The sequence below is a fragment of the Solea senegalensis genome, linkage group LG2 (assembly GCF_019176455.1).
Source record: "Solea senegalensis isolate Sse05_10M linkage group LG2, IFAPA_SoseM_1, whole genome shotgun sequence".
Lineage (NCBI taxonomy): Eukaryota > Metazoa > Chordata > Actinopteri > Pleuronectiformes > Soleidae > Solea > Solea senegalensis.
The window spans coordinates 26543905-26571786 of record NC_058022.1 but is presented as its reverse complement, the minus strand read 5'-3'; the positions used below and the strand labels follow the sequence as shown (position 1 = coordinate 26571786).

General features: G+C 40.4%; 1 protein-coding gene across 6 annotated transcripts in view; it reads left to right on the top strand.

Annotated features, from left to right (window-relative positions):
- The window catches only part of dmd (dystrophin), a 236270-nt gene that overhangs the window by 195330 nt on the left and 13058 nt on the right, over positions 1-27882 (top strand). For 5 of the 6 annotated variants that reach the window (XM_044019373.1, XM_044019372.1, XM_044019375.1 and 2 more), the window contains 10 exons: positions 14850-14911; positions 15252-15326; positions 17166-17367; positions 17456-17541; positions 18399-18556; positions 19359-19525; positions 20735-20846; positions 21756-21892; positions 22666-22704; positions 23546-23611. In XM_044019373.1, coding sequence (XP_043875308.1) covers positions 14850-14911; positions 15252-15326; positions 17166-17367; positions 17456-17541; positions 18399-18556; positions 19359-19525; positions 20735-20846; positions 21756-21892; positions 22666-22704; positions 23546-23611 — 1104 coding nt within the window. Of the gene's footprint in view, positions 1-1322; positions 1572-14849; positions 14912-15251; positions 15327-17165; positions 17368-17455; positions 17542-18398; positions 18557-19358; positions 19526-20734; positions 20847-21755; positions 21893-22665; positions 22705-23545; positions 23612-27882 lie in introns of those variants that run through there. The other variant, XM_044019378.1, reaches the window with a different exon arrangement.

Below are 27882 nucleotides of genomic sequence, written 5' to 3'. Positions count from 1 at the left end.
CTGTCCTGGGACAAATAATGAGCTGGGTCTCTACAAGACTTTAGTTGATGTAATTTAGTAGTGTAATTTCATAAATATTTGGAATGAACCATTTGAATTATACACGTTTTGCAAGGCTCACATTACCCAGCCTTTATGGAACAATATGTGTATAGCCCGGCAGCGCTGGGGTGGGCGGAGACAAGACTTCTGAACCTTACCATTGACACTTCTTAGTGTTTTCAGTCAATCTCCAGCCTGTTTGCAGTCATTTCGGTTTCACTGGCACAATGTTGCTGTTGCTTCCGTCTGTATTGACATAAAGTAAATCACTTCCTGTGTGCAGTGTGGCAACGTCGCTGGGCAACACAAGATCTAAATACTGTTATACTGTGAAACGGAGCGAGTCATGTAAAGCTTAATCAGGATTGTGTGAGCTCATTTGACAGTGTTTCGAAAGTGAAATTTGTTTTAACAGTTATGCACTACAGCTTTAATATGTCTGTTTTTATCGAGGATTTGCGTCAGTGTAACGTCGTACTATCTCTCAGACCACTTAATTATTATGTAAAAGTCCTACCTACTGCCCCTTTAAACATCCAGTTTCAAATAATGAGTGGTCTTTAATGGTGCAACTGCAGGTTGTAACAAATACAAAGACCATTAACCCTACTTTAGTGCATCAGGGAACTACAGTGGCTTTAGTTTTTGTAGAAAACTCCTTCTTTAAAATTTGCAATAAACACTTGATTTGTCTCCTTGGGTTACTGTCAAGATATGACACTGCAAGATGGCAGCCTTTCCAAAGCAAAAACCTTGACTAAAGTGTATATAAAAAGCTTTTTCTTAGGCTACAAAACCCAAACGATTTGTATCCTAAAGCGATTATACTCTTATATAGGGCTGCAACTAATGATTGTTTTCATTATCGATGAATCTGATGAATTATTTTCTCGATTAATCGAGTATTTGTTTTCTTGTTAGGTCCACAAACAAAGATTAATCACTTTTATTTATTTCTGTGTTACTTGGAGCAAATAAACCAGAAATATTCATATTTAAGAAGCTGAAAGATCCAAAAGCTTGTTTCTAATTATTAAGAAAACACTCAAACCAATTAATCGACTGTTTAACTGTTTAAATGTTTTATTTTTAAGCATTTATATCCAGTTTCTGTCAATAAACTCTCCTAAATTTTACACACTGGACCTTTTAACTATATGAAACACTGCAGAGACAGAGGCACAGCACATCGCTAACTAAAGCTTTTACTTTGAAACAATGAGCGGAAGTTGTTGTGCTGTGTTCCGGCGGCTGACCCTCGCTCTTGTCTCTGTGGCCAGTCAGCCTCTGCAGCCCGAACACACATCCAGTAGCACACACATACACATTGATACTTGCATATATATAGAGAGAGTGGACACGGTGATCGTGGATCGTGGCCGCTTCTCTCCTCAGACGCTGCGGACGTTTGCTTGGATCTCGGTGGGGGCTCGGGGGGTTCGTCGCCTCCGTTTTTGGTCCGGGAATCGGTTCATTTCTACGGGACTCGGGGATTGAGATCGGCCGGCGATGCGAGAGCAGCTTCGGAAGTAAGTGCTGGGATGGGGACTGTTGGCGGTGGTGGTGTGAGATAATGGGGGACTGGTCGTAATGCAGTAAACCTGTGCACACAGACAAGCACCGTGGAGGCGGTGAGTGAGGCGCACATACCCCCCACATTCCGCAGATCACGCACGGTGTTCCACAATATGCTCAACATTTGCGTTAACATTTGAATTAGGACACTGTAGCCTGCATGTTCCTACTTCTTCTGCGCTGTTAACCGGTTTCTGTCCAAACTATAGCCTGTTTTAACGCCACCTGTGCTGTAACTACTGTGTTACATGCCGCAAATTCGCTTCTGAGTTTGAATTGTGTTTTTGCGTGGATGAGATTTGAGCCACGGCGCGTAAAAAAGGAATCAGAATAGTTTCCCTCCCCCGTGAAAAGGCAATAAAAGGGGTTGTTTAGGAGCCATTAAACACAACACGACCCGCTCAGCGGATGCTGCTGTCGACTGAATCAAGCGAGGTGTGCGGTCACTGAACCTCTCCGTCCCCCGTGGACACCCACACTATGCATGTCCTCATTCTGGTTCCTTTCTGTTGGAGCCGTGTGTGTGTGTGTTGCGTTTGCTGAGCTTTTGTAAGGTGGGAAATAAGCAGCTCGTGCTGATGAAGCCAATCACTGCGCTGCATTCCTTCACAGTCTGAAAGGCGCACACAGAGGTGCAAACTCAGTCACCTCCGTGGCAGCGAAGCAGTCCGTGCTGTGGCTGGATCAGTGAGTGTGTGTGTGTGTATGGAGGTGTGCAGCGTTCACGGTGATGTACGTGTGTTGATGTGACGGTTCGTGATGTCAGAGCATTCTTTGTGCGCAAACAGCGGATTTAGGCTGTTTTGCTGTTACCCTCATAATCTGAAGTGGTCCTGCATTGATAATGTGTGTGTGTGCGCGCGCGCGCGTGTGTGTAATGGGAGCAGAGGATGCGGGTCGGTTGGTACAGATTTTTGGCACCGATGTGATTGCAGGTGTGTGTGTGTGTGTGCGCGCGCCATAACTAAATACAGCTGATGGATAAAAGACTTCACACTGGCAGTGGTGTTGACGTGCTCAGACATGCCTGCTATGTCTCCTCTGTTTGCTGTCTTTATATTTGCAGTTGATGACAACAACCACTGGCTCTGTTTACATTTAATCTGTTGTTTTAATCTGAGTTTATGTATTCAGACTTAGTACTAAAAAACTGGTCCTAAAATTGGTGCCTGTTCCTACAGTGGATGAGCCAGTGCAATACTCTACACTTCTAGACTGTACAATATTAAAAAGTAAAGCATGCTACCATCTGTAAACACTGAATATATTATATATTATAAATAAATTACTAAATTTGGACATCATATTGTAGAGAGATGTTCTTCACCGCCATCATGTGACAGTGAGGTGGAGTGGCTCAGTGGTTAAGACCCTACCTTGTGTACCAAAGACATCATGGTCGCAAGTTCGATTCCACCCCTGGCTAATTGTACTTGATTCCATTGTAAGTCGCTTTGGATAAAAGCGTCTGCTAAATGACATGTAGTGTAGTGAGATGAGTGAGGTCTTCCACCCAGTTGGAGCTTAATGTTTTGGTCTGGTACAGCTGTGTGATAAATGCATCAGACGCAGATGTCTTATTAACACCAAAGTTTAGTATCTAAAGTATTTGTTATTACTCACCTTGGAAGTATTGATAAGCCTCAGGACAAACCGTGCTGCTATCAATTGTTTTGACCCTGCTCAAACCTGAGTGCAGGGACCCTGCTCAAACCTGAGTGATCAGTTCACATTGCTAATTACAGGCCTAAACGCATCCATTGCTTACCAAATTCAATCATTAAATTCCGAGTTGGTTAAAGGACAAATGTGGCCACATTCCTGAGCCTGCATGAACACATTAGACCCAGCCCCCTCAGCTGACATCTTCTTTCACAGTAAATTTTACACGATAAAGTGCTCATGCGTTATTTGTACCCACTGCAATTTTTTTCTATTGGCTAAAGTTGTATTCAAGTCGTATTACAGCAATGGGAGTGAAGTTTTGACTGTTTCTGTGGCTGTGTTCAGACTGCAGCCCAAATTGGATTTTGAAGCATATCCAGATTGTATCTAGCTTGATTTTTTTTGTCCGTCTGAACGGCTTAAAAACACATGAGATCCAATTGTTTTCAAAGCTGAATCAAACCACATAAGGAGGTAGTTTTGAATGCGATTCTGATGGAATTTTTACAGATCCATTTCAATCTGATAGGATCTCAAAGTGTCTTCTGGTCGAACAACACCAACAACTCAGTGGTCCGTTTCTGTTGCTTCCTTGCAATGAGAAGAAAGTTCTCCACTTAACTATTTTGGGACAGAAACAGACACAGATTTGTGTCGTCCATTTTGTTTGTTTTGTTTAGACTACTTGTTTTATGGGGTGTGGCCTGTAACTATAGAAATCCATGAGGAAGACTAGACTAGACAATGTCAATATGGACACACACAGAGGCGGATCGGCTGTGCTTACAAATCCGATTGAGTCTGCAGCTCTAAACAAGGCCTCGCTGTCATTAGAACCGACACACACAGGATACATTGTAATAATAAAATGTGACCAGTCAAACTTAACAATCCATCTGTAGTTGGATCTCTCAGGAAATATGTTAATAACAGGTCTGCTACATTTAATCTGTCTTCACTCGCATTTTCCTACCATTCCCTTTAGATTTGTACATATTCTACTATAAAATGAAACTTTACAGCCATCATCATCCCTGATGAAATAATTAATCAGTATTCCTGTTGTTTGAAGCCCAGATTGTAAAAAATCATTATCAACAGAACAAGAGAAAATATGCTTTTTTGGTTAATTGTGTGAGCAACTATCACTTCCAAAAAAAACTCCCCAGGTTGTATTTAAAAAAAAGAAAAAAGAAGAAGGCTGTATCTAGATAATGAAACTAATGAAAGATTTAAGACCTACTTTGCTCACACAAGCATACGCTCTGATTGCTGTGGTGATGATCAGAGCAGTGATGGATTAGATTTCATTGCTTTTGAAATGGTTGATGAAGTAGTCAATGAGCTGTTTCACGAGGGAGTAGATGTTCCCAGTGTTATATTCGCCAGTGGTTTCAACCTCTTGAAGCCAAAGGTATCAAAGGATTTATTTCCTTCCTGTAATGCAATTTTAAATTGATTATGACTGCGAGTAGAGGCTGTGAAAACAAACACTTTCCAAAGGTCACATAGTAAAATGTGCGAGGAATGAATTTGTTCCATAGGGCTTCAGTTGTCTGTTTGTTAAAAGCTGACGCGCAGCAGTGTGAGGTTTGAAGTCATTGGGCTAGCGCATGTAAGAAGGCTTCCTAGTCAAATCTATGGATAATATTCATACACAGCAGGAAAAACTCTGGATAATCCACAGCTGGCAAGTGTCCTGCCTCCTGCTTTCTCCACCCAGACATTCTCCTGCTGTCGATTAAGCAGGAGAATCCTTGCCACAAATTTGCCATAAATAATATAATTTTTAATATGCCAAGACTGTACGGAATGTGTCGTGCATCTGCCACTCCATCAACTATTTCATAATTAAAAGCCTTGTTGAAAAAATGAAATTGGTTTTTAAACCCGGGATTAAAAAAAAGGTGATTAACAGCATTCCCGCTGTCAGTGGTTATTCTGCTCTGTGGTGGGGGTGGTTATTCTGCTCGAAGTGTGACGTCAGGGATGTGCCAACAACACCGTAGCCCTCTCAATGCTAATATTATAGTGGTTTACTATGATGCATATTTTACTTTGGTCTCTCTTTAAATCAATCATTTGGATCAATGGTTCTCAAACCTTTTATACCAAGTACCACCTGAGATCTTGAAGTAACACCATTATCGCCAACGTTAAAATACAGTGGTGTAAATAGCAAATAGTCATCTACAGACTTTTCACAGGAGGTAGATTTATTCCCAGTAAGATTATTCGCTCTCTCATCATCCTACTGTTCCTCACATATACTTCAGACACTCGTATAGTGACATTAGATTCAGACAGAGTGAAAGATAAGGTGACTGTAATTAATAATATTTAATCTGTTTCATTTTTTACGCGCTCTGGTCAAAATTCCTCTGGTCCACTCCAATATATATATATATATATATATATATATATCTATAGCATTTCTGATTTTCCTCCAAGTACCACCAGAGGAAGCTTGCGCACCCCTGGTGGTAACCACAGTTTGCGAACCATGAATTTAGATCATCCGATTGATGGAATAAATGATATTGAGCACAGTCCCAATTTTTAAAATCCAAAGAGCATTTGAAACATTAATGCTTGCGGCTATGTTAACGGCCGGAAAAAGAAATCACATCTTAGCGTTCCACTGGACATGGTGAATATCTGGCAAATATGGAGTAGACGAAAATAAATTAGCCTTTTCACCCTTATGTTCCCACTGACGCTGAATGACGCTAAAGCTGATTAAAAAGCTGCAGGCTTTGCAGAGTCATTTAACTTGAGAGTTACTATTCAACAGATAAAGCTATTGAAACTGTAGTCAAAGTTAATTTTCACTGTCTGCTTTCCTATGAATTACTTGTGGCATGTGGAGCAAGTAGGGGAGAGCCTAACTCTCTCGAAAACGCTGTGCAGCTTACTTGCAGCAATTGACATTAGTACATTAAATGATCCATGCATCCACCCTCATGGCCCCCGTTCTGTGAATTCAATTAATTCTATAGAAATGACACTTGTGACAAAAGCTGCTTTAAGTGAGTCAGACACGTCAGATCTTGAGATGTGAACGACACTTAGATATGAAATTATACACAGTGCACATTATATATTAAGCATATTCCTGGTTATGAAACATGGTAAACGCAAAACAGCTAAAATTTGACGTGCAAAACGGTTCATAAGAAACCTGTTCCACATACAAAGCTGTCATCGTTCTGCTTATTCAGAAAAAATAAATACCAGTCACCCCATACATCTTTGCATTGACTATCAGCAGGAGGTCTTTTTACTGACCACAGATGTCTACTTTAATGATCTCTCCGAGCACAGAAAGGACAGGAAGGGGACGTCTGCTCACTAATTCATCGACAGCCTTTGTGTTGACAGGACATCAAACTGAGATCTGCAGAGAGCTGTTAGCCGCTGTTCGCTCCCCAGCAGTGAAAGACTGAATCCATTCTCCTCAGTCCACAGCGTCACATCTCGTAGCCTGATATCATCTTAAACAAGCACAAACTGAGCACTGGCATCAGTGTGCAGAGGCCCTTTTTCACTCCATAAAACACTGACACTCACTAACATCTGGCTGTTATCTGTTGTCTTGAGTGTGAAAAGATGAAGCTGCCAATCATTCCTCGGTCAAATGACACTGCAATAGACTCATGTAGTGAAGAGGACGGCTAACTTTCCCTGTGTCCTCCATTTTCACAGCAAAACCTAACATGACTGTTTTATAGATGGGCCTTTAAAGGTGTTTAAAAGTGATTCTAATGCCAAGCTCTTCTCACAGCGCCCTCTGCTGGACCATGCAGTAATTACTAAAGACTGGCTGATGTGCTTCTAGGCTTTCTAGGAGTTTTTAAACATATTTGTTTATATTTGGTCGACGATGGATAAAAAGTAGAGCAAGTTGTCCTTCAAATGGATGGTCGAGGGTCCAATTTCCGGCTTTACTAGTCGACATGCTGATGTGTCCCTGGGCAAGACACTTGCTCTTGTAGGTGCTCCTGCTGGCCAAATGTGTGAGTGAATGGGTGAATGGCAAAAATTAGTGTGAAGCAGCTTTGAGTATTTTTTACAATACAGACCGTTTACCATATCCAAATTTCAGATTAAAAGTGACAACCCTACGTCTTCCCCCGAACATGCAAACATGCCTGTGGTCACCATGGTGCTGTTAAAGCATAAATGCTGTGACTACACTTAAGTTTTATACCTCTGTGCTTACAATGATAGTCCTGTGAACCAGCCCCTAGCCACCATGCAGGACTGCTAAGTGTGTGCTTTTTTTAATCAGTTATTATCCATCCATTATTAATGCACAACATAAAAATGTGTAAAAAGGAATAGTACTTGTAAATGAACCACATGGTTAAATCCTGAACATGAAACAAATTAAACAATGGAGTTGTGGGTTTCATCTCCCTTTTCCCCTTTTCTGCTATGTTAACCCATTGCTCAACTTCTGCATGAGATAGAGATGCACAAAATTATTGGCTTTAAAAAATATTATGGGATATCGGCTAACGCAGGAGTATGCAAACTATTGTGTTGATTTAACTACAGAAGAGACTAAATGACCAATGCAGTTGTGTGGACATTTTTCTGAAGTTACCGCAGCAGTGTCCGTCATGGCAGACATACGGAGCAGGAGTTACTATTTTTTCTAGTGTGCACTCTGTCCGACAAAAATGCCAGCAATCTGTGTTCTGTGCTGGAATATTTGTGCATCATGATTGGATTGGCTGGTGCTCGCGCTGCACTGCCCCTTGACTTCCCTCAATAGCTGCTACATATAGCCCAAATGGAGCAAAATAACAGATCCACAAGGTGATGTTTTATTCAAAGTCACAATTTGAAACCACACAAGAATCATATCAGTTAAAATCTATAAACAAGGTAAGTAATGACCTGAAGTGTGACAAAATAATATCGCAAATCAAATCGCATTCACAATATCGCAAGGAAAAAATGAGCTCTACATGCCTCCTCATTTAAGGAGAATGAACTGTGTTCCATTCGAAGCCTCTACTGCATTCGTGGTTCGGTCTTTACTAACGAGAAGAAAAATAAAGAATAGGGAGAAACATTTGACTTGACAAAATGTGATGATGTTGAAATAAGATGCAAAAAGCCATCTCGTTTACCCGTCATTATGTTAAACAAACACAAGGCACATAATTAGCTGTCGTTAAGCTCTGTGTGATGAATTGGGTTTTGTTATTACTTTTCGGTTCTCTTTCACAAACAGCTTCCTCTAATAACCCACTGATGAATATAGCTTTCATGGTTTTTCCTCCTTTTTCACATCACATCTCTGAAGGCCATTGTCTTAGCTTATTCAGAAGCCTAGTGTGCAGGAAACAGTCTGCTGGGGCTCACGCTCAATGAGAGGCAGAGGAAGACATCACCATAGCCCATGAACCACCTTTAATCATTCATCCAAGAGCCATAATTGACTGCAGTGAAAAGTGACACTTGTGTCTCTGTGGGAATCCATTATTTAAAACGCCTATCTGTCACTGCCGCAATAAGCTATTCAGCTGCCTGTTAACTGCAATGTGTAGTTTTGAGTGTTCGTGTGTGTGTGTGTGTGTGTGTGTGAGAGATACTGTGTGATGGCTCTTGGTGTGTTATTGTTTGTCAAAGAGTGAATGCAGTTCATTGCATCTTTACGTTATACTCCACTCCTTGTTTGGATGAATAATAAAAAAAAAACATCCTTGAGAAATAAGTGTTAAAGGTTCTTCTTCAATAACCTTTCTCCACTTTTCACCAGAGTAGTGGTGCAGTGCAAGATGATGCTACATAGATGTGATCACATGTTGAAACTATATGACCTTAAAGGTCCCGTGTGTAAAACTTATGGCATATTTCTACTATATATTACTCTGCACGGTTTGGTTGGTTTTCCATTACTATACTACCGCCTCAATGTGGGTGGGGATATCACAGCCGAATGAAACTGCCGGGACTTTGCTTTATTAGCGACACGTACAAACTATTGACTAGTGACTTGTAATGCAGTTGTTTTCGATGTACTGAATCATGAGAATCAGTCAATTAAAAAGATTTGTTCAGTACCTCTGTATACATCACAGACTCCTCTGTTAAATTGTGAGATTTTAGACATTTCCTTGCAAAATGTGGGAGGTTCACCCACGTTTTCAAGATTGTTATGTCATTTTAACTGAATTGGTCAGTTTGATTCTTGTGCCTCCTCCAGTGACGGCACTCAATCAGTGCACGGCAGTCTGACGGCGTTGCGCATAGTATTGGCTCAGTTCGCTCGGAACCTTGCCTGAGCAGGTACTAGAAAAGTACCTGGTACTAGTCAGCTGATTGGGTGACAGAAAAGCGTCACTCTCTTGCGACAGTGGCAGTCTTTTCTCATACAAAGCTTGACCAAGTAAAGGTACGGTTCTCAGTGGAAACCATTCCAAACCATACCGTACTGTACCATGATGGAAACACGCCATAATGGTGAGACTGCAGATTGTTACAAATGAAAGACCCCTACACTCACCACCACCTTCCATTCCCAAGTTTGATAGGATACTACAGTGGCCTTCACATACCAGAAAGGATGTCACTCTTCTTCATTTGTGCAGTAAGCTTCTGCTTGAAAATGTAAAACACACACTATCTGGTTTGTCTGTTATCAGGGCTGCTGTAGAAACATGTTGGAGTAAGATGGCAGCCACTATAAAGCAAGGCACTTTTGTATATAAAAAGGCTTTATATTGTAAGGCTATGAAAACCAAACTGTTTTTATTAGATTTTAGACATTAACATAAGTATGGGTAATGTATTCAGTCTCTGCAAATAAACTCTCCAAAATATTCCACACTGGACCTTTGAGTTGTCGCAGCTACTAACAAAAATGCCTGTGATTATTTCCCACATCTCGATGTGTCGTCCTGAATGTCTAATTTGTCCCACCATTGATCCAGAACCTAATATCAAATCACATCTGAGCCAAAAAAAAAGATAAATTCAATTATTCATTCTGACACAATAAAGTGTGCAAAAAGTGAAAGGATCTGAATACTTTCCAAGGCCAGAGAGTTAGTTCTCTGTAGGGATCTTCTCATCACTGCCACTGATCTGCTTTTACAGAAACAATGAGTTACCATTTAACTGACAACAAAAAAGCCTGTGTCTAATGTCTAAACTTGCACTGTAAAATGTTGTGTTTTACATTTAGATGAAATCATGTTGTCAAAAAATATTGAAATACAAGCATGTCCTGCTTAACAAGGGCATATATTCTACAATTTTCTGTTAAACACCAAGCCAATGGTCAGACATCGGGTGTTGATGAGCGTCAATTGGCATCTTTGTGGTTTCTCCCACCTCATTGTTGGAACGTTGGTGGCTCTTTTTTTTTTCCATCTTTTTTTAGCCTATTCAGCATGTTGACATGGAAGTGAAGGCTGTTTGGTGGAAGAGAAATCACTGTGACACAAGACAGAAAAACCAGTGACAAAACCAAACAAGTACAGTTATAAGCTGCAGTTGAAAATGTCCAAAAATGCACATCAATCCTCTCAAGATGCTTCGTGATATAGTTGTATCGGCGAGAAGTTCAAGTGTGTAGGAAAAGTTTGTTATCGGTTGTTTAAATGACACAATGTATATGGTACTGGCTAAAGTCTTCTAAATACAACTATTTTGCTAAAATCTGACGAAACAGACGCAACATGGGACGATGCTTTATTCTGTTTTGATTGCTGTTCAAACTCTGCCGTTTGCTTTATTTTTCCCAACATTTACCTTGCACTGAACCACAAATACAGTATCTATACTGGGCTCAGTAAATCAGCCTCACCTTAAATAGGTGATGCAACATAAATAACCCATCGAACGAATCGGCGCGCTGAGATCTATCTCCCGCCTTTCTCTTCGGACATACCATCGGAGTTTATCAGCGTCTTTTGAAAACCGAATCACAGCCGACTGTACACCTCGGCTGCGTGCTGGATGCTGCGTGGTCATTATTAGAAACATTTGCCCGAGTTGCTCGGAGCAGCACTTCAATGATGCATGTGAATGAGCTCCTGTTTGCACAGACGATATTTAAGTAGCTCTTCACCACAGGATCCCCCTCCCCTCATTATCTGGAGTGGGAGTGTGGGAGAAAGGCAGAAAGGCCACACAGACAAAAACAAGGGCAGCATATGGATTATTATTTGTATGTGCTTTTCAGACAAAGGTTAACAGCAGGTGCGCTTGTGTATGACCAGCTTGATCTGTGCTTTTAAGCTGGGCATGGTTGTGTTTTTGTTCCAACAAGATAAATGCCAGAGTTATGAAGCACCAAACAGTCTGTGGAGCAGCACTCACATGCACTGTGATTTAAAAATCATAATTTTTGCTCTGCCCCCCAATAATCCACAGCACTTAACCAGCCTGTTACTTTTTAACGTTTCATGTAAACATGGAAAATGTTACGCGTGTTCATTGTGAACCCGGAAAAGTACTTCAGTGTTTTGGTGAATGGTTTAATACACGTCAAATCAAATTTTATAACAGCAGGAGGAGGGAAGCACAGTGAGATGTTAGAGACCAAACGGTCACACTGTTCGAATGAATGTGATTTGATTGGCTGGTGCTTTAAATTAAATAAAACACAAGCAAAGTGAAGCAAGGAATCCATATTGCAGATTAGCAACATATGACATGGCTCGATTAAAAATTCATTAACTACTTTCGGTCTTATGGGGACATTCTGGTGCATTTTCACGGATAGTACGTTTGACACGATAAGGAAAAACCAGCTGCTTTTTGAGCTCTGAGCCTAAACGTAACCACAGTCATTACCAGGAAATGCTTATCATCATCATTGTTTTCTTATTTTGGCGGACATGCAAATAAGTAACCTAATTTTGGTTGTGACACGTGAACTCACACATAGAGTATTTGTGGTTTGCAGAAACATGTGATTCTGAAGAGTGGATTAACTTGCGCCTACTGTTTTTTTACACCCACTTTTCACGTGTATGTGAGCATTATGCACGTTTATATCTAAAAGGTAGGACTCTGGTTTGAGCTTCTACAAATCTGAAAAATATTCCCCTTTTTGCCGAATTACTCGAGTCCTCTTTTTGGCTCTTGTTGTCGCCCTCTTTTCACTTTTATGTCGGCTACAAAAATGGCTCTAATATCAAAATTTACAGGCAGCAAATAGGCAATTTAACTATCCTATATTTAACTTAATGACAAAAGTGTCTCAGGCACACAGATTGGCACGTACCCCGGAGTAAGAGGCCTCTCTCATCTCCAGGACTGCAGTGAGCCAAATGCCTATTTATTAACCATCTGACAGATAAAGTGGAAGCCACGAGAAACCGTTTCTTAAAATTCCACTGTTCTTCCAGATTTCAAACATCTGATGTGCTCTGCATGGAAAACCCCTGAATCCCTTCGCTGACAAGACATGTAGCTTCAATTTGCTTTCTGTAAACAGGCAGCTGGCACATTAACATCACATATACAGTCGCCTCCATCTGCCAACTATTGATATCATCTTTATAGTGGAAGAGACATTTATTTATTTTAGCTTAAATGGATGCACTTTTTTAAGTTTTTAACAGATTTTGGCATCCTCTAATAAACAAAACCAAAGCTAGTGGCATAAAAACTGCTGTCATTTTCTACTGTACATAGCTGATCATAAAATAGAAAGGTTTTCTCACCGGCAGTTCCCTGCTTCACCTACCTTTATTAATGCAGCCAGAATTATCACTTAATATCTTCTTATCTGTATATTGCTGGTTCAATAAATATTTTATATCTCAATATCTAAGTGAAACTAATTACCAGGATAATCTATTCTTTATTTTGCAGTAGCAATGTTAGTTTTCACCCATTTAAGTTGAGTTTTAATGGTTTCTTGATGACTGTTCAGGTAGTAGTGAGTGCTAAGGATGTAGTGGAATGTAGGGCTGCAACTAGCAATTATTTCCATAACCTATTCATCTGTCGAGTATTTGTGTGGTTCAAAAATGTCATCTTACAGTGCCTCTTTTAATGGAGATCATCAGTCCATTACTGGAATCAAAACATATAAACCCTCATTTCCTGTAGGTTTCACGTTTCGTATTTAACTTTTACTTCCTCACACAGCCACTTTTGTTTTGTGTCCTTTGGAAATTGCCTTCAGAAGTGCTTTATTTCCCCCGAGTGCAGAGGTCACGAAGAAGTCGAGTCAGCTAATTAATGTTCCCCCACGTGGACAAATGCGCGATACAGAAAAAAAATTATATATATACATATGCATATATGTATATATATATATATACATATATATATGTACAGTATAAACACACACGCAGAACAACATTTTAAAGGAGCTCAAATGTTAGTGCGTTTTAAGACCTTAAATGTCACCATAATTCATTCCGCTATATGTGAAAAAACATCCCTCATTTGCTGCTCTGAAGGAGTAAATCACACACAGACTCCCCTTTCACTTGTGCACTCACTCTGCTTCAATGCACACACACGTAGACACAACCCAGTCTCCTGTGAGTGGCAAGCAGCAGTCACGAGGAGAGAATGTGTGAGGGGAGGATGACACAGCGTCCATCTCTCTTTCTCTCTTTTTCTCTTGCTCATGTCTCTGTGAGGCTGGGAGGACGGAATTTGTGTGTTTGTGTGGGAGCTTCATGTAGATTTATGCCACAGTGGGTTGTTATTTTCTGAGATTACAAGATGGAGGAAAGAAATGTTCTAATAACAGGATTAATGTCAGATTGTGCAATTGTTATTATTATTATTATTTTTTTATATTATTTTATTTGTTAATAATCTTCCAATTAAACATCTACATTTTTCATTTTTAAAATGTAATATACTGACACTTTTAAGCTTAAAAACATTGCCTGAACAGATATTTTTTTAGTTGTAAAGCAAATGTGAACTTCATATTAGAAAATAACCCATTAAATACGTTTACATAAATTCATACAGCAAATTAATATAATAAGCGCTCAAGTAGTACAATTATTTTACTGTAAATAACAGTTTTGATTATGTATTTGTGTTGGAACTAAGTTAATGTTTGCAGTTTATTTGCATCACATCCTCGTTTGTGTCAGATCTGTTTTCACCAGGTGGGAACAGACATCCAAATTAATCACACAGAGCGGGCGCATTTTTCCTTTACCTCCCACAACCCGGGTTCTGAAGTTGCACACTGATTATTCAAACATGTCTCTGGCTGTCGCCTTTGCACAGAGCTGCAAGGAAGGCAAACGAGGTGATGCAGATGAAACGGCGGCTGATAGTGTGTTGTGATGTGACAAGTTGTGTGGATGCAAGTCATATGTTGCACAGAATTTCAGTTCCTTAGAATAAGTACCTTTATGAATATGGCATTTATAGCTTTTGTTCAAACAAATAATTTTACTACAGGAACAACCCACACAGTTTGTTTGTCATGTCCAGCCTTGCACATGCAGTTGTAATTAGCAATTTAAAGTATACATTCTATCATTTTTAGGGAGGCTTAGCCTTAGCCTCTTTGTATCACAGCATCTAACTTTCCTGTCTCTTGTGTCTCCTTCCAGCCATCAGACCCAGACAACATGCTGGGACCATCCCAAGATGGCCGAGCTCTACCAGTCTCTGTGTAAGATTCATAACACGCTCACTGACTCAGTTAGACTATTCTTGTTCTTGTAAAGTCAGAACATGACGTTAGTCGTGTTCACCAGCCCCATAATCTTGGTCATGGTCAATCGCCCCAATGACTGGCTGTTGCGACGTGTACAATATTCAAAAGATGTGACGCTTTCCAGGAGCTGCACAGGCTCTGATTTGAAATTTGATCCAAGAAATGACATGACAAAAAAAACTAATGACATTGTTGGTGAATGTATACATTTTTTATTAGTTCATTTTTCAACTATAGTCCTTAACATCCCCAATTTCTAACTGTATCTGTTCTCCGTTCCTCTTTCCCTCTGTAGCCGACCTGAACAATGTCCGATTCTCGGCCTACCGGACAGCCATGAAGCTCAGGCGCCTGCAGAAGGCTCTCTGTTGTAAGTTTTCTCAGTCTACAGCACTTTATTAGCACTTCATTATTATTATTATTAGATTCTAGTTCCACTCTTGAGTAAAAAGCCAATATGACACCAACAATCACATCACAATCAATCATCATTAACTGAAGCTTCTGACTGATAACCTCAGGATTTTACTGAACAGTGCTTTGCTGCAACATGATTGGCTGGTTTAGTGTTTGCCTGAAAACAGATGTACTGGTGTTCCTAATAAAGTGCCTGGTGACTCATTGATGTATATGTAACCCTGCTGTATGTGTCATATAGGGTTTTTGTCCTTTGTTTCAAGTGTAGCTCTCGCTCCATCATAAGTGCCTCTCTCATTGTGTTCCAGCCCTCCTACACGCCTCCTTTGTTCTTCTTTGTCCTTCACCTCCCGACTCCTCTTTCTCTTCATTTCCATATCGTCCTTCATCTCCATCGTCTCCTTTTCACTTCCTCTCCTTCTCTGCTATCCTCTTTGCCTCTCGCCTCTAAGAGACCGCGTGTGTCTGTCCATATGTGTGTTTACTCATCGCTCTCGTCTCTCGCGGGTGGATCTGGAGAGAGTGGGGGAGCCTACGAGCTGTTATGTGTGTGTGATATGTTTGAGGGCGTATAGCTGGCTGCAGCCATATAGCACAGAAGCACTATTAATGTTCGAGTTCTTAAAATAAAGAGGTTTGCTGGTTAACCCTGATGACGGCTGCGTGGTGGTTGAAAAATCTTTTTTTATTTGTTTTTAGTGGAGTTTTCTTAGTCAGTCCTCTTCAGTTCTTCTCTGTCTTCCCTTTACGGTGATTGTTAAGGGTTTTTTTTCAATGTGATTGCGTGAGGTACTGAAATACAGTAAGCAGTACTTACTCTCCTGCACCAGAATACATAGAGAAAATCATACTTTTTACCTTGTGATGAGACGGAAGCTGCTGCTTTACTGCACCTCTATAGTTCTATTCTGCATTATTCAAGATTGATTTGAGTGATCGTAAAGGAAAGTGTATCATCTGCGTAGAACAATAATGAAGAAAATGAGTGTCAACTTCGAGGGGGCAAAAAGGTACTACACTCAGTAAGTTTATTTTTCACAGTAGGAAATTAACATATATTACTAATTTCTTGCCTGTTCTTTGCTTATTTTCAAGTTGTGGTGGTTTCCTTGGAAGCTGCTCTCGTTGTTGATCAAAAACAAATATAATTTGAAAGTGTGAGGAGTTAAACAGGGTTGAATATTATATCAGACTGGCTTATTTTCTGTATTAATCATGGAACAAACTGTGCCAGTTATGTTTGAATGAGGCATGACGTGTTTGATCTCATTGTCCCCACTTGACAATGCTTTAATGGTATACTGCGCAGCCATAGTCTTACCGTTACTCCTTTCCTTTCCTTTGGTTCTTTATCTCCATCTTGTTTCTGCGCAGCAGCATTCAACACAAGCAATTATTATTAATGTCTGAATTGCAGCCTTCATCCCATCAATTGAAGTATGATCTATTCCGCTGTAGATTAGCCGTATGAATTATGATTCAGGCATTCATTTCCCTTCTTTTCCGCTTTGCCAGAATCATTTGGAGTGAGATGGGCCTTTCCTTAGTGTTGAAGCACTTCTCTGCTCATTTTCTGTCCTTTAATGGACTTCATGAATGATGAAGATGAATAATGTGATACTCTATACATCCCTTGAGGGAAGTCCCCTTCTTTCCTTGAGCAGCTCTGTGCCGGAGGACACTCAGAAGTGTCCAGTCTTGCTGAAGGACAGTCTGGTCATTTCAGATGAGTGTGTGTGTGTGTGTGTTTCCAAGAAATCACAGTTGCCCTCCACTGTCTTTGTGTCTGTAGTGGACCTGCTGAGCATGCCGGTGGCGTGCGAGGTGTTCGACCAGCACGGTCTAAAGCAGAACGAGCAGCTGCTGGACATCTCCCAGCTGGTCACTTGTCTGACCAGCCTGTACCAGCGACTGGAGCAGAGCCATTCCCACCTCGTCAATGTCCCGCTGTGCGTCGACATGTGCCTCAACTGGCTGCTAAACGTCTACGACACGTACGGGCACATGTACTACACACACAAAGAAATTCCTCCCATTATTGTAGTGACAACTATTCTAACGTGTTGTGTTGTTGTGTGGTAGTGGACGCACCGGAAAGATCCGGACTCTGTCATTCAAAACTGGAATCATCTCACTCTGCAAAGCTCACCTGGAGGATAAGTACAGATGTAAGTCCATAAGTTTTTTATAAGTGAATTATCTTTCCATGTATTTATGAAATAATCTTTATTAGATATTTTTTATTTGCTGTTATTATGTCATCAACATACAGTATTTGCAGACATCTTGGGTTTTCGGAAACAGCAGAACAGTGTAACAATGATGTAATATTTCAATTATTTAACTGCACAGTGTGTCATTTCTGTCCCTAAGGGTCGAGGAACACAATCATAAAAGATCATGGGAATTTAGTTGTCTTGTTTGGTTCCTCTGTGCATTTGCTCTCCGTGGTGAGAGCTTTGGCAGCAGAATGCGCAGCAAATGACTGCAAGTCGTCGAGATCCATTAGTGACAAACAAAGTAAAATGAAAAAAAAAAGACAACACATTAGCTAACTTGTATCACTGAATATTTCATTTCTCACTTTGATGTTTCATAACGGGGTTTCCTTAGAGGTTATATCAGAGACAGTTCTGGAGATGACATCATTAAAAGGGGAAATTCAGATTTCTATGGAATTAGCGAGTGTTGGAAACGTTTTGGGTCATGCAAGTACACTACTTTTTACATTTTTAGATATTTGAATGCTCAATTAATACAAATGTTATATATTTTAAAACTTGTATAATTAATTACAAATAAAAATCTACTTATTACGCTGCAGTGTCCACAGTGTTTGATGTTTATACTGAAAACACAAAGGCAGACTAATAGCTACTTAAAACAAACAAGACAAATCATGCTGCTGCCACATTTTTCTTCTAAACCTGCAAAGTTAACCAACAAAATAAAATATTTTAGGTCTTCTCCTGAATCTTGTTCTGTAATTATTAACTTATTAGACTTACACCTCTCCCTTTCGCAGTTTTGTTCAGACAGGTTGCCAGTGCCACCGGGTTCTGTGACCAGCGTCGCCTTGGCCTCCTTCTACACGACTCCATCCAAATCCCCCGGCAGCTCGGCGAGGTCGCCTCGTTCGGCGGCTCCAACATCGAGCCCTCAGTCCGCAGCTGCTTCCAGTTTGTGAGTGAAACACAGACACACACTCAACTGTTTCACTCTCGAGTTAGCAATCCAGTTTGACCTCATACGGAGTCATAGAACGTAGTAATGACAGTACACACTAATCATCGTCACAACATTTTCATATGCTGCACTTGAACAGATGTCAAATTGCACTTTTGCCTCAAGGCCCCCCCACATGAAGGCTGTCTTTTCCCAGAGCCGTACCAATCAGCATAACTCAAGGGATAGTTCAATGTTTTCATTCAGTGTGATTCTATGCCTGTTAATGTCTACTGTAACTGCTTTATCTCATTGTTAGTCTGCCTTTTCTGACCGGAAACTGTGGTATTTGCTTAGTAAGCATGCACAACACAGTCAGCACTATGCATCAGTACTCAAATATAATATATACAGTACATCAAAAAACTCCCCTCACCAAGAGCTGAGCTGCATGAAAAAGGCCAAAAAAGGAAAAAAGTTTGCGTGTGTGGCAGGAGATGTAAGTGAACAGCAGGATCAAACAAATCATCTCTTTCTCTGCAAAGATGTTACTTAAATGGAAACAAGGACATCCTTATCTCAACCAAATGGGGCAGAATGTAGAATGTAGGTCTAGAGGATACAGTACATACAGTGTGTAAATGAAATATCTGGATTCAGTGATTTCTAGAAACTGTCACCAACACAAGGCACTAGGCCAGTAAGCTGCTTTCTCCTTGCATTTTACAGTAATCTCTCAGCTTCACAGTCATCCATTCTGTTCAAATCATATTTCATTTGACTTATTTACACCATGCTTCCTGTAACATTGTCTACACAGGCCAACAACAAACCAGAGCTGGAGGCCGCCATGTTTCTTGACTGGATGCGTCTGGAGCCCCAGTCCATAGTGTGGTTACCAGTCCTGCACCGTGTGGCTGCTGCTGAGACCGCCAAGCACCAGGCCAAGTGTAACATCTGCAAAGAGTGTCCCATCATAGGATTCAGGTCGGTGAAGTTGTACCATCACGAAATAGTTCATCTTAATGTGCCATTAGTATTAGTATTATATATTTAACTAATATTGTCTATAGGGCACATAGACGACATGAATACAGTCGGTCCAAGCACAGAGCCCTGCAGAACTCCATGTCTAACTTTCATCATGAACATGTAGAAACTGAGAGTGATATGATGAACTGGACTGAACAAGACCAGCATGGCTCCTTTAATGCTAATTAAATGTCCCACTCTTTTTAAAAACAAATCCATCGAGTGGATGATTTGCGGTGAAATTGTTGTCCATATCCTTTTGATTTCCTAAGGATAAAATGTGTAAATGTTTTCCCGCATCACCGCATAGTGTGAAATATCTCAACATTGACTTGTGCTTGTCCAATAGTTCAGTTCAAGGCCAAATATCTTTATGTTTGGCTGCAATTAACACATTTTGCCATTGTGTTTGCTACAAGCTCACAGAGCAGCTGAAAATATCATCGAGATCCATCTGCAGAACACAACGTTTCCACGTGTAAAAGCAAACACAAAAGAAAAAAAATGTGGTTTCAAATAAGAAAACATATCCCTGTCGTGATGCCCATCACGTGCTCGTACATAACTTACACATCTAGCATTTTGTTTTGTATTATTATTCCAGCAGAACCTCATTAACTTCACCCGTTTGATGAATGAGATTGCTCTCTGTCACCAGAGTGGAGCTCCATCTGCAAAGACGCTTGTAAACGTATTCATTGCCTTAATCTAATTCAGTAGCACGGCAGTAAAATGGCACACTGGTACATATGAATGATTGATGATGTGATTATGATGACAGAACCGCAGTCTTGTTTGTTACCACAGCACTTAAAATACTGATGGGACCCAGGAGTTGGTCGGCTGGAAGGTTGGGACCTGTAAAAGGAGGCGTGACTCCTCTTTTGTTGGTTGGCCCCTTCACGACAAGAGCAGTGATAAATTTGAATAGAGTCTCAAAGCCAGAAAGTAAATTTCTCATTTAGGTACTAGGCTGAGAGAAATTGAACTGCTTCAGCTCTGTAGAAAACAAAGCTGTAAATTTCCTCCTTTGTCTTCTTTGCCTCTCCACCCTCTTTTTTTTTTCTACTGCTTTCTTCTTTTATTACATTTCCCCCTCCCACTTTTGCTCTCCCTCTGCTTTATTCTTTGACTTCCATCGTCTTTTTTTTTATCTCTCCCCAGATATCGGAGCCTGAAACATTTCAACTATGATATTTGCCAAAGCTGCTTCTTCTCGGGTCGTGTTGCCAAGGGACACAAGATGCAGTACCCCATGGTAGAGTACTGCACTCCGGTATGAATATTACTATATTCTTCTCTGAAACATGTAAAGGAAACTGTCAAAATATTTCTCTTTATCTATGTCTGGTTTTGAGCTGTGTTTATAGAGTAATCCAATTATCAGCAATTCTATTTTTTTTTTTTTACTTTGATGAGCTGAGAAATGGGTCTTGTGTGTCACTTCCTGTATTCAGCTGTCTTGAATGTGTTTGTTCATGCACAAATTAAAAACAAGATATTTGGTAATTACAATAACAGAAACAGAATAACATGATTAATATATGTGTTACATTCTGACATAAACAGAAAATGACATATCAGATTAAAAACAAATTATGTTTATTACATTATTACACAGTGTTTTAGCAGCACTGCACTCTGCGTCACTGCATTAAGCAATATACATAATATATACCCTCACCGACTACTTAATTAGGTACACAGGACACCTAATAAAGTGGCACCTGGTGTGGCCTTCTGCTGCTTCAAGCTTCCATGTGTTCTCTTCTGTATACCTTGGTTTCTATCATTTCAAACCAGTCTGGTCATTCTCCTCTGACCTCTGGCATCAACTAGGCATTTTCCCCCTGTGCATGGACATCCCATTAGGTCATCAGTTTCTGAAATACTCAGACCAACAACAAACTTGCCAAGTTCAAAGTCACTTAAATCACCTTTCCTCACATTCTGATGCTCACTTTAAATTACAGCAGGTTGTTTTTGCCTTGTTTACATGTTTAAATGAATTGAGCTGCCATGTTGGATAAGATTGGACAGGCAAACCTAATAAATTGGCCACTAAGTGTCCATTTGTTTATCATTCATGTGTTTTAATGACAGTTGTCCATGCATACAGATCGTGTTTGATCATTTGTTTAATTCATTATTTTGAATGAATTGCATTTTACTTGTCTCTGTACAGACGACATCAGGGGAGGATGTCAGGGATTTTGCCAAGGTACTGAAGAACAAGTTCAGGACCAAGCGTTACTTTGCGAAACACCCACGCATGGGCTACCTGCCGGTCCAGACAATCCTGGAGGGAGACAACATGGAAACGTGAGTCTCTCTCATGCCCGCGTACACACACACACACACACACACAATCAAAGTAAACAGGTTTTATTGCAACAGATATTCAAAACAAGCCTTTAAATTCATGCTTAATTTAAACCTGTAGACACAGGATAAAACACACATATGCAACAGAAATATATAGATATATAAGTCTACATGTTGACGCAGTGTTGTGCGTGTTCTCATGTTTGTTGACTTCACAGTATAAGCCATAGATTTAGGAAGTAGACAAAACTAAATGTAGAGGAGCTGGTCTCATTTTTGTAAATCTGCTGCCAATAATGATATTTGGGATTAAAAAAGGAATTTCTTAAAAGTGATACTTGGTTGTATGGGGGTACTGACACTTAGTCAGCACTAACCAGCCTGAGACATGAAGGTTGCTAGTCAAAAAACAGGACTTTTTGTAAATAAAAATAGAGAGAAAATGACTATTTTTAGCTCACAGAGGAGCAGCTGGTCTACTGCTGCCTTGCATCACTGAAGTTCATCTAAGGGTTGTAAACACAAATTTGAACTTAGTGATGGAGGCAGCAGTGGATCAGTAACGCCTGTGTACATCACATGTTTTGTCGGATCAGTAATACATGCCTCGTCAACAACAACTGTTTGTTATTTGTTCTGTAAGTATGTGAGAGAGTGTGCCCATGCTTGTACGTGTTCTCTCATACTCCATACTACAACTCCCACCATGCTTTGCTGTGCAGTGTCCTTCCACTTCCTGTGTCATCATCTCACGTTTTTTTGTCTTGCAGTCCTGTCACTCTGATCAACTTCTGGCCCGTAGACCATGCGTGAGTACTTGGCTCACACACACACACACACACAATACCTGTTCATTCATTTTCCGGTGGACACATGCGAAGATACATGAGTTTCTTATCATTGTATTAACAAATTTATAGACAAACGTTTGTACCCCCACACACACATGCACACACATGCACACACATGCTCACCTCCATCCATCTAATTAGCCGTTTGTGTTTGCGGTGACTTTACATCTCACAGTTTTTTGCCTCATGTCACCACACCGCCACTCATGAAACATGTCATTTAAACTTGCCTACATCACCATAGCTTACTACATTATTATGAACTGTATTTAAATAGTTCCATTGTATTCTAATACAGACTGGAGTGGGTGTAGCTTTCGCATCAGTCAAGATGCAGCAGTTTAAGTCTCTGACCTGGATCTTTTTAATATCCAGGGGTTACTTATTCATCAGCTTTTTATCTTCAGGTAAAAACACACTGATATTTGACCAGATAAAACCTCTAAGTGTCAAGATGCCCTTGTAAAAAGGAAACATCCTATTAAAGCACCTGACTTTAAGTCACCTTGCCCTCAGCATACGGGGTGTGAGATCTTAGATCTGAAGCCACTTTTGAAGTGAAGGCAAATGTATTCCATGTTGAGAGAGCAGGGTACAATCGAAGAGCTTATTTACAAAGCATTCCACTCGGTCACACATCTGTGCCTTGTACTGTCGCTCCCTTCACGGCACTCCTGTGGAGTTCTGTGTGTGTGTGTGTGTGTGTGTGTGTGCGTGCACTGGGAATAATGAGTCCCTCCTGGTAGCACTCATGAGCTCTACCTCTCCTTTTTTTTGTCTGCTTCTCTATCTCTCACAGGCCCGGATCGTCCCCGCAGCTCTCTCATGATGACACACACACACGGATTGAGCACTACGCCAACCGGTAACACACTCTCTGTATTTAGCAGCGGCTCCTCACAGTGTTGCCAACAGGATGCAGGGATGTAACCTGCGCTCTGCTTGTTACGTTCCCTGCTGCCGTCCTCAGCCCTGCGAGTGCCACAGATAATGGCTCCTCCAGAGAGCCCTCCCATACACCACAAACACTGTGACTGATGTGATTTGGAATAATGACTTTGGGGAAAAATACTAAAACACACTCCCTATAGTCAGTTGACTGTCTTCTCCCCAACTGTGTTTTTGCTGCTGGTAAATCACAGGGGAACAGTTGCCCCAGTTTTGTGCTGACAAAGTTCTGGGGAACTTTCAGTCAACAGTTTTGTGATCACTGCACTGAAAAAATTAGTAAAAGTTGATTATTAAAGCGCTTTTAAAGACAGAGATCTTGAAATGGGGTTGTATGAGGTACTGACACATACGCAGCGCCGACTGTGTGACTGGTTCTCGCAGTCGGTGCAGACTACGTGTCAGCACCCCATACAACCACACTTCAAAAAACCTGAAATATCCCTTTGAAGCTGTTGGAGATTATCAGAGGTGTTTATGAGCTGATTATGTACTGGTGAAAGCTCCTCCACCCACCGGGGTCTTAAATTCATCACAGTTTGATGTTGAAATCAATGACAGATGGATAATAGCGCTTCCTGCTCCTGTTTGCAACTGGGAGTGTTCGTGTTAGTGAATTAGGCTGAATAATCTTCTTAAATGCTAACACTGATGATTCATGCATAATGCCATATACAGTCAGTCCAAAGTGTCTTTGTTTTTGCTTGTCTTTTTGGCATGTTAGGGAATATAAAGGTAGGATTATAATATTGGATAGTGCATGATGTGCAAAAAGTTACACAAAACGACAAAAACAATGACGGATGACTGTATGTGTCAATGCTTTGAAGGAAGCTTATGCACGATTGTTGATAATGTAAAGATAGGGAATGGGATACCTTGACAAAAACTTTTTTTATCACAAGGCATTTGGTAATGTGTAAGTTTCTGTGCTTCATCAAAGGTCCAATCTGCAACCATAATGTATGCATCAAGTTACTCAAGAGTCCAGGGCTGGCTCTTAGTCATGCTGGAGTAGTTTAGCATCTCATAGAACTCTTCAATTTCAGAAATACTAGACCAAAATTCACCCTGGTCTTATCTCTCTCATTTTTATCCAAAAAAGAGCTTCAGAGAGTCGCCTTCAGTGATGCTTCAAAAATACTCTCTGCCTCTGTGCTTTATTTTTTTTACTACTTACCCGTGTTCACGTCGCAACTATTCAAGTAGATCTTATGACCTTGTGAATATGACAAGGAGAGTCGCGTACAGGACATCCTGAACCTAGTGCTTTCAGAAAACGTAGGTAAAAGCCCACAAATGTAACATGTCAGTGTTCAAAAGTGCTCATCTTGTGAACAGCATATTTGAATACTGGATCTAGCGTTTCTGACAGGTGCTCAAACCGAACCAAAACAACAGCCACGATTACAACGCACTCCTTTACAGTATACTTACCAGAGATGACCTGATACGATACTTAATATCAGTATCACTCTGATACTGGTCAAAATCACTGCATCGGTTTAGAGATAATGTGAAATCTGTTCAAATTCAGCTGTCTCACATGGTCCACGAGGCACAGACTGTAAAAAAAACAATTAAAAAAACACAAAAGCATTTTAGCTGAGTCATGTTGTGGGCTGTTTGTATCTTCTTTATGGCAGCACAATATTTGTTTCCCAGTTTTGTCTTTGAAATTGCTTGAAATGGCTGTAGATATTAAATTCATCAGCACAAAATGTGTTGTTAACAGCTTTGTAGTTCAAAAGCTGTAAAATGACTCATGTCGGAATCAGCTACCTAGTCGTCCCTAATATTTACATGCTTAGTGTTTGTTTGCCAACAACTCACCTGCAGAATGTTGCATATTGGACCTTTAAACACACCGTTTAAAAAAGACCTCTCAGCTAATATACTGTACCACAGCAGCACTGTTGGTTTGAATGCTGAGTATGCTGCTGGAGTGATTTTTTTCAGTAGCTGGTAATGAAGATGAAGAATGTTGCAAATGCTGAGCTAAAATGTCAAGATATCCCTTTGCATAGATTACAAACTGAGCCTGTTGATGTAATTAAGTGGTGTGTTGACTTTTTGGTGAATAAGCATTCTGCAGTACAGTGTATGCACATGCAAATGTATTCAGAACATCAAGTGCACCACCACATCAGCACCGGACAATCAGAGGAGAGACACATTATTGATATTACTGTGGGAGGGAGTCGGAGCTTATTCACCAAAATATGAGCGTTCCAGTGATTCTAACTGCGCCCACAAACCCACTGCTGAGGGACAAGAAGCAGTCAAATCAATAACTCGATGAGTTCATCAAGTAGGCAATCAATCAGTCATTGAATCAGTCAGTCTCAGCACTGTTGGCATCTCTCAGTGGAGCCAGTGTGGGGTTTGAGCCACAAGCCGAGTGTTTGATCCTTGCCAGAGAGTGGCTGACACTACTCAGCGTTGCCTCGGGGCTAACACACACACACACACACATATGAATAAACCAACCCACACATGCTGATGGACACACATGCTGAGTCACACTCCCCGACCCTCTGGCCCTTGGTGGCTCTCAGCCGCTTTCGCGTCTCGATCGGCTGGATCTCAGATACCATCCAGCAGATTAAAGGGAAGGTGGTAGCGTGAAGAAGTAACATAATTAAGCTTTGAGTAGGCTGATGGCTCCCAGGCTGTGAGGTTATCTCTTGTTTCTGTAGCATGCAGCAGCTTTAGGAGGCTGGGCAGATGCCAGTCTGTCACAGTCCATCTGCTTCGATGCTCACAGCCAAGCACAGAGAGCTGATAAAACCTCCAAATCTCTTTTACTTTTCATGAAGGCACTTAAACCAGCAGGAAACTGATCTAGTGGAGAAAAAGACAGGGCAATTTAAATCTTTGGCTTTTTACTCACACGTGTTTTATCGCGATAGATCTCCAGCACTGCCAGGAGGCCTGCGCGTCGTTCCTTTAACAGCAGCATCGGTTCATCCATATTACATAACCTATTTTTTAAATACCTTAATGAACCACTGAAGCATGGAGGCATGAACAGAACTCCCCAGGTTTGAAAACACCTGCATCAGACTCCAATTCAGCGCAGTGGTGATAAACAAAAGACTGAAATAGACAGATAAACAGACAGAACAGCATTTCTACGACCGATTTTAAAACTAGAGTTACAGCACCAGGGTGAAATGCATGTATTATAAAATATAGCAGATAAAATACATAAAATATACAAGAATAGAATAGGATAAAGACGGAAAATATAAGGCAATACTACAAAAATCACTCGATGTAATATTAGAATACAAAATAACATAATAAAAAATATGAGGACATGTAAGAATAAGGAATGAACTTTTAAAATGCAACAGAAGTGCTTGAATTTGTATGCACGTCAAGTTAAATATCGATGAATACAGATACGTTACAGTAGATAAAATGTCTGGAATCTTTGCAGAAAGTGTCTAGTAGAAGAAAAACTCTTGAAAATGGGTCACTTGATAGTAGACAACGTAGTGTTGTAGTCAAGACCAAGACTAGAACTCAAGACCAGGACTAATCCACTGTATGGACATGGTCTTGGTCTTGTTAGTGTGGTCTTTACTACAACACTAAAACAAGGACAGCTCATTTAATATGTCAGAGCTGCACAGTTAAAACTAGAATGTATGAATAGCCAAACTCCTCAAGAGGTAAAGTATTATTTTTATGTGAATTGACTCTAAAAGGTTAACATTATAGGCGTCGTTCAATCAGTATGTAGCACATGGTGAGCGCTCCGTTATTACGTCCACCTTCCATAAGGGAATAGCTTCGAACTGCACTCATTAAATTCCCTGCCAAGAGTTGGACGGAAAGACTGATGCCTCATAAATATGCAGCAGGATACAGTAAAAGCCAGACATTAGCTTAGCATAAAGAGCGGTAGCGCTGAATAACAGTCAGCTTGGTTAAAATAAGTGCTGATAATGGCACAAATCAAAATGTCAAAATGTCTCATTGGTGTTTTTTTCCCCAACTTGGGATCTTTCATGTATTATTCAAACATAGTTGTAGCTTTGTGCTCCCTGTAGATACATGAACTAAATTAGACTTTTTATTATTATGTTACATTATGGAGTTGTGTTCATTAATGAGTGAAACTTGACAAAAACAAATGGCTTTTAAATATTGCTGGAGCAACGAAATGGATATTGGATT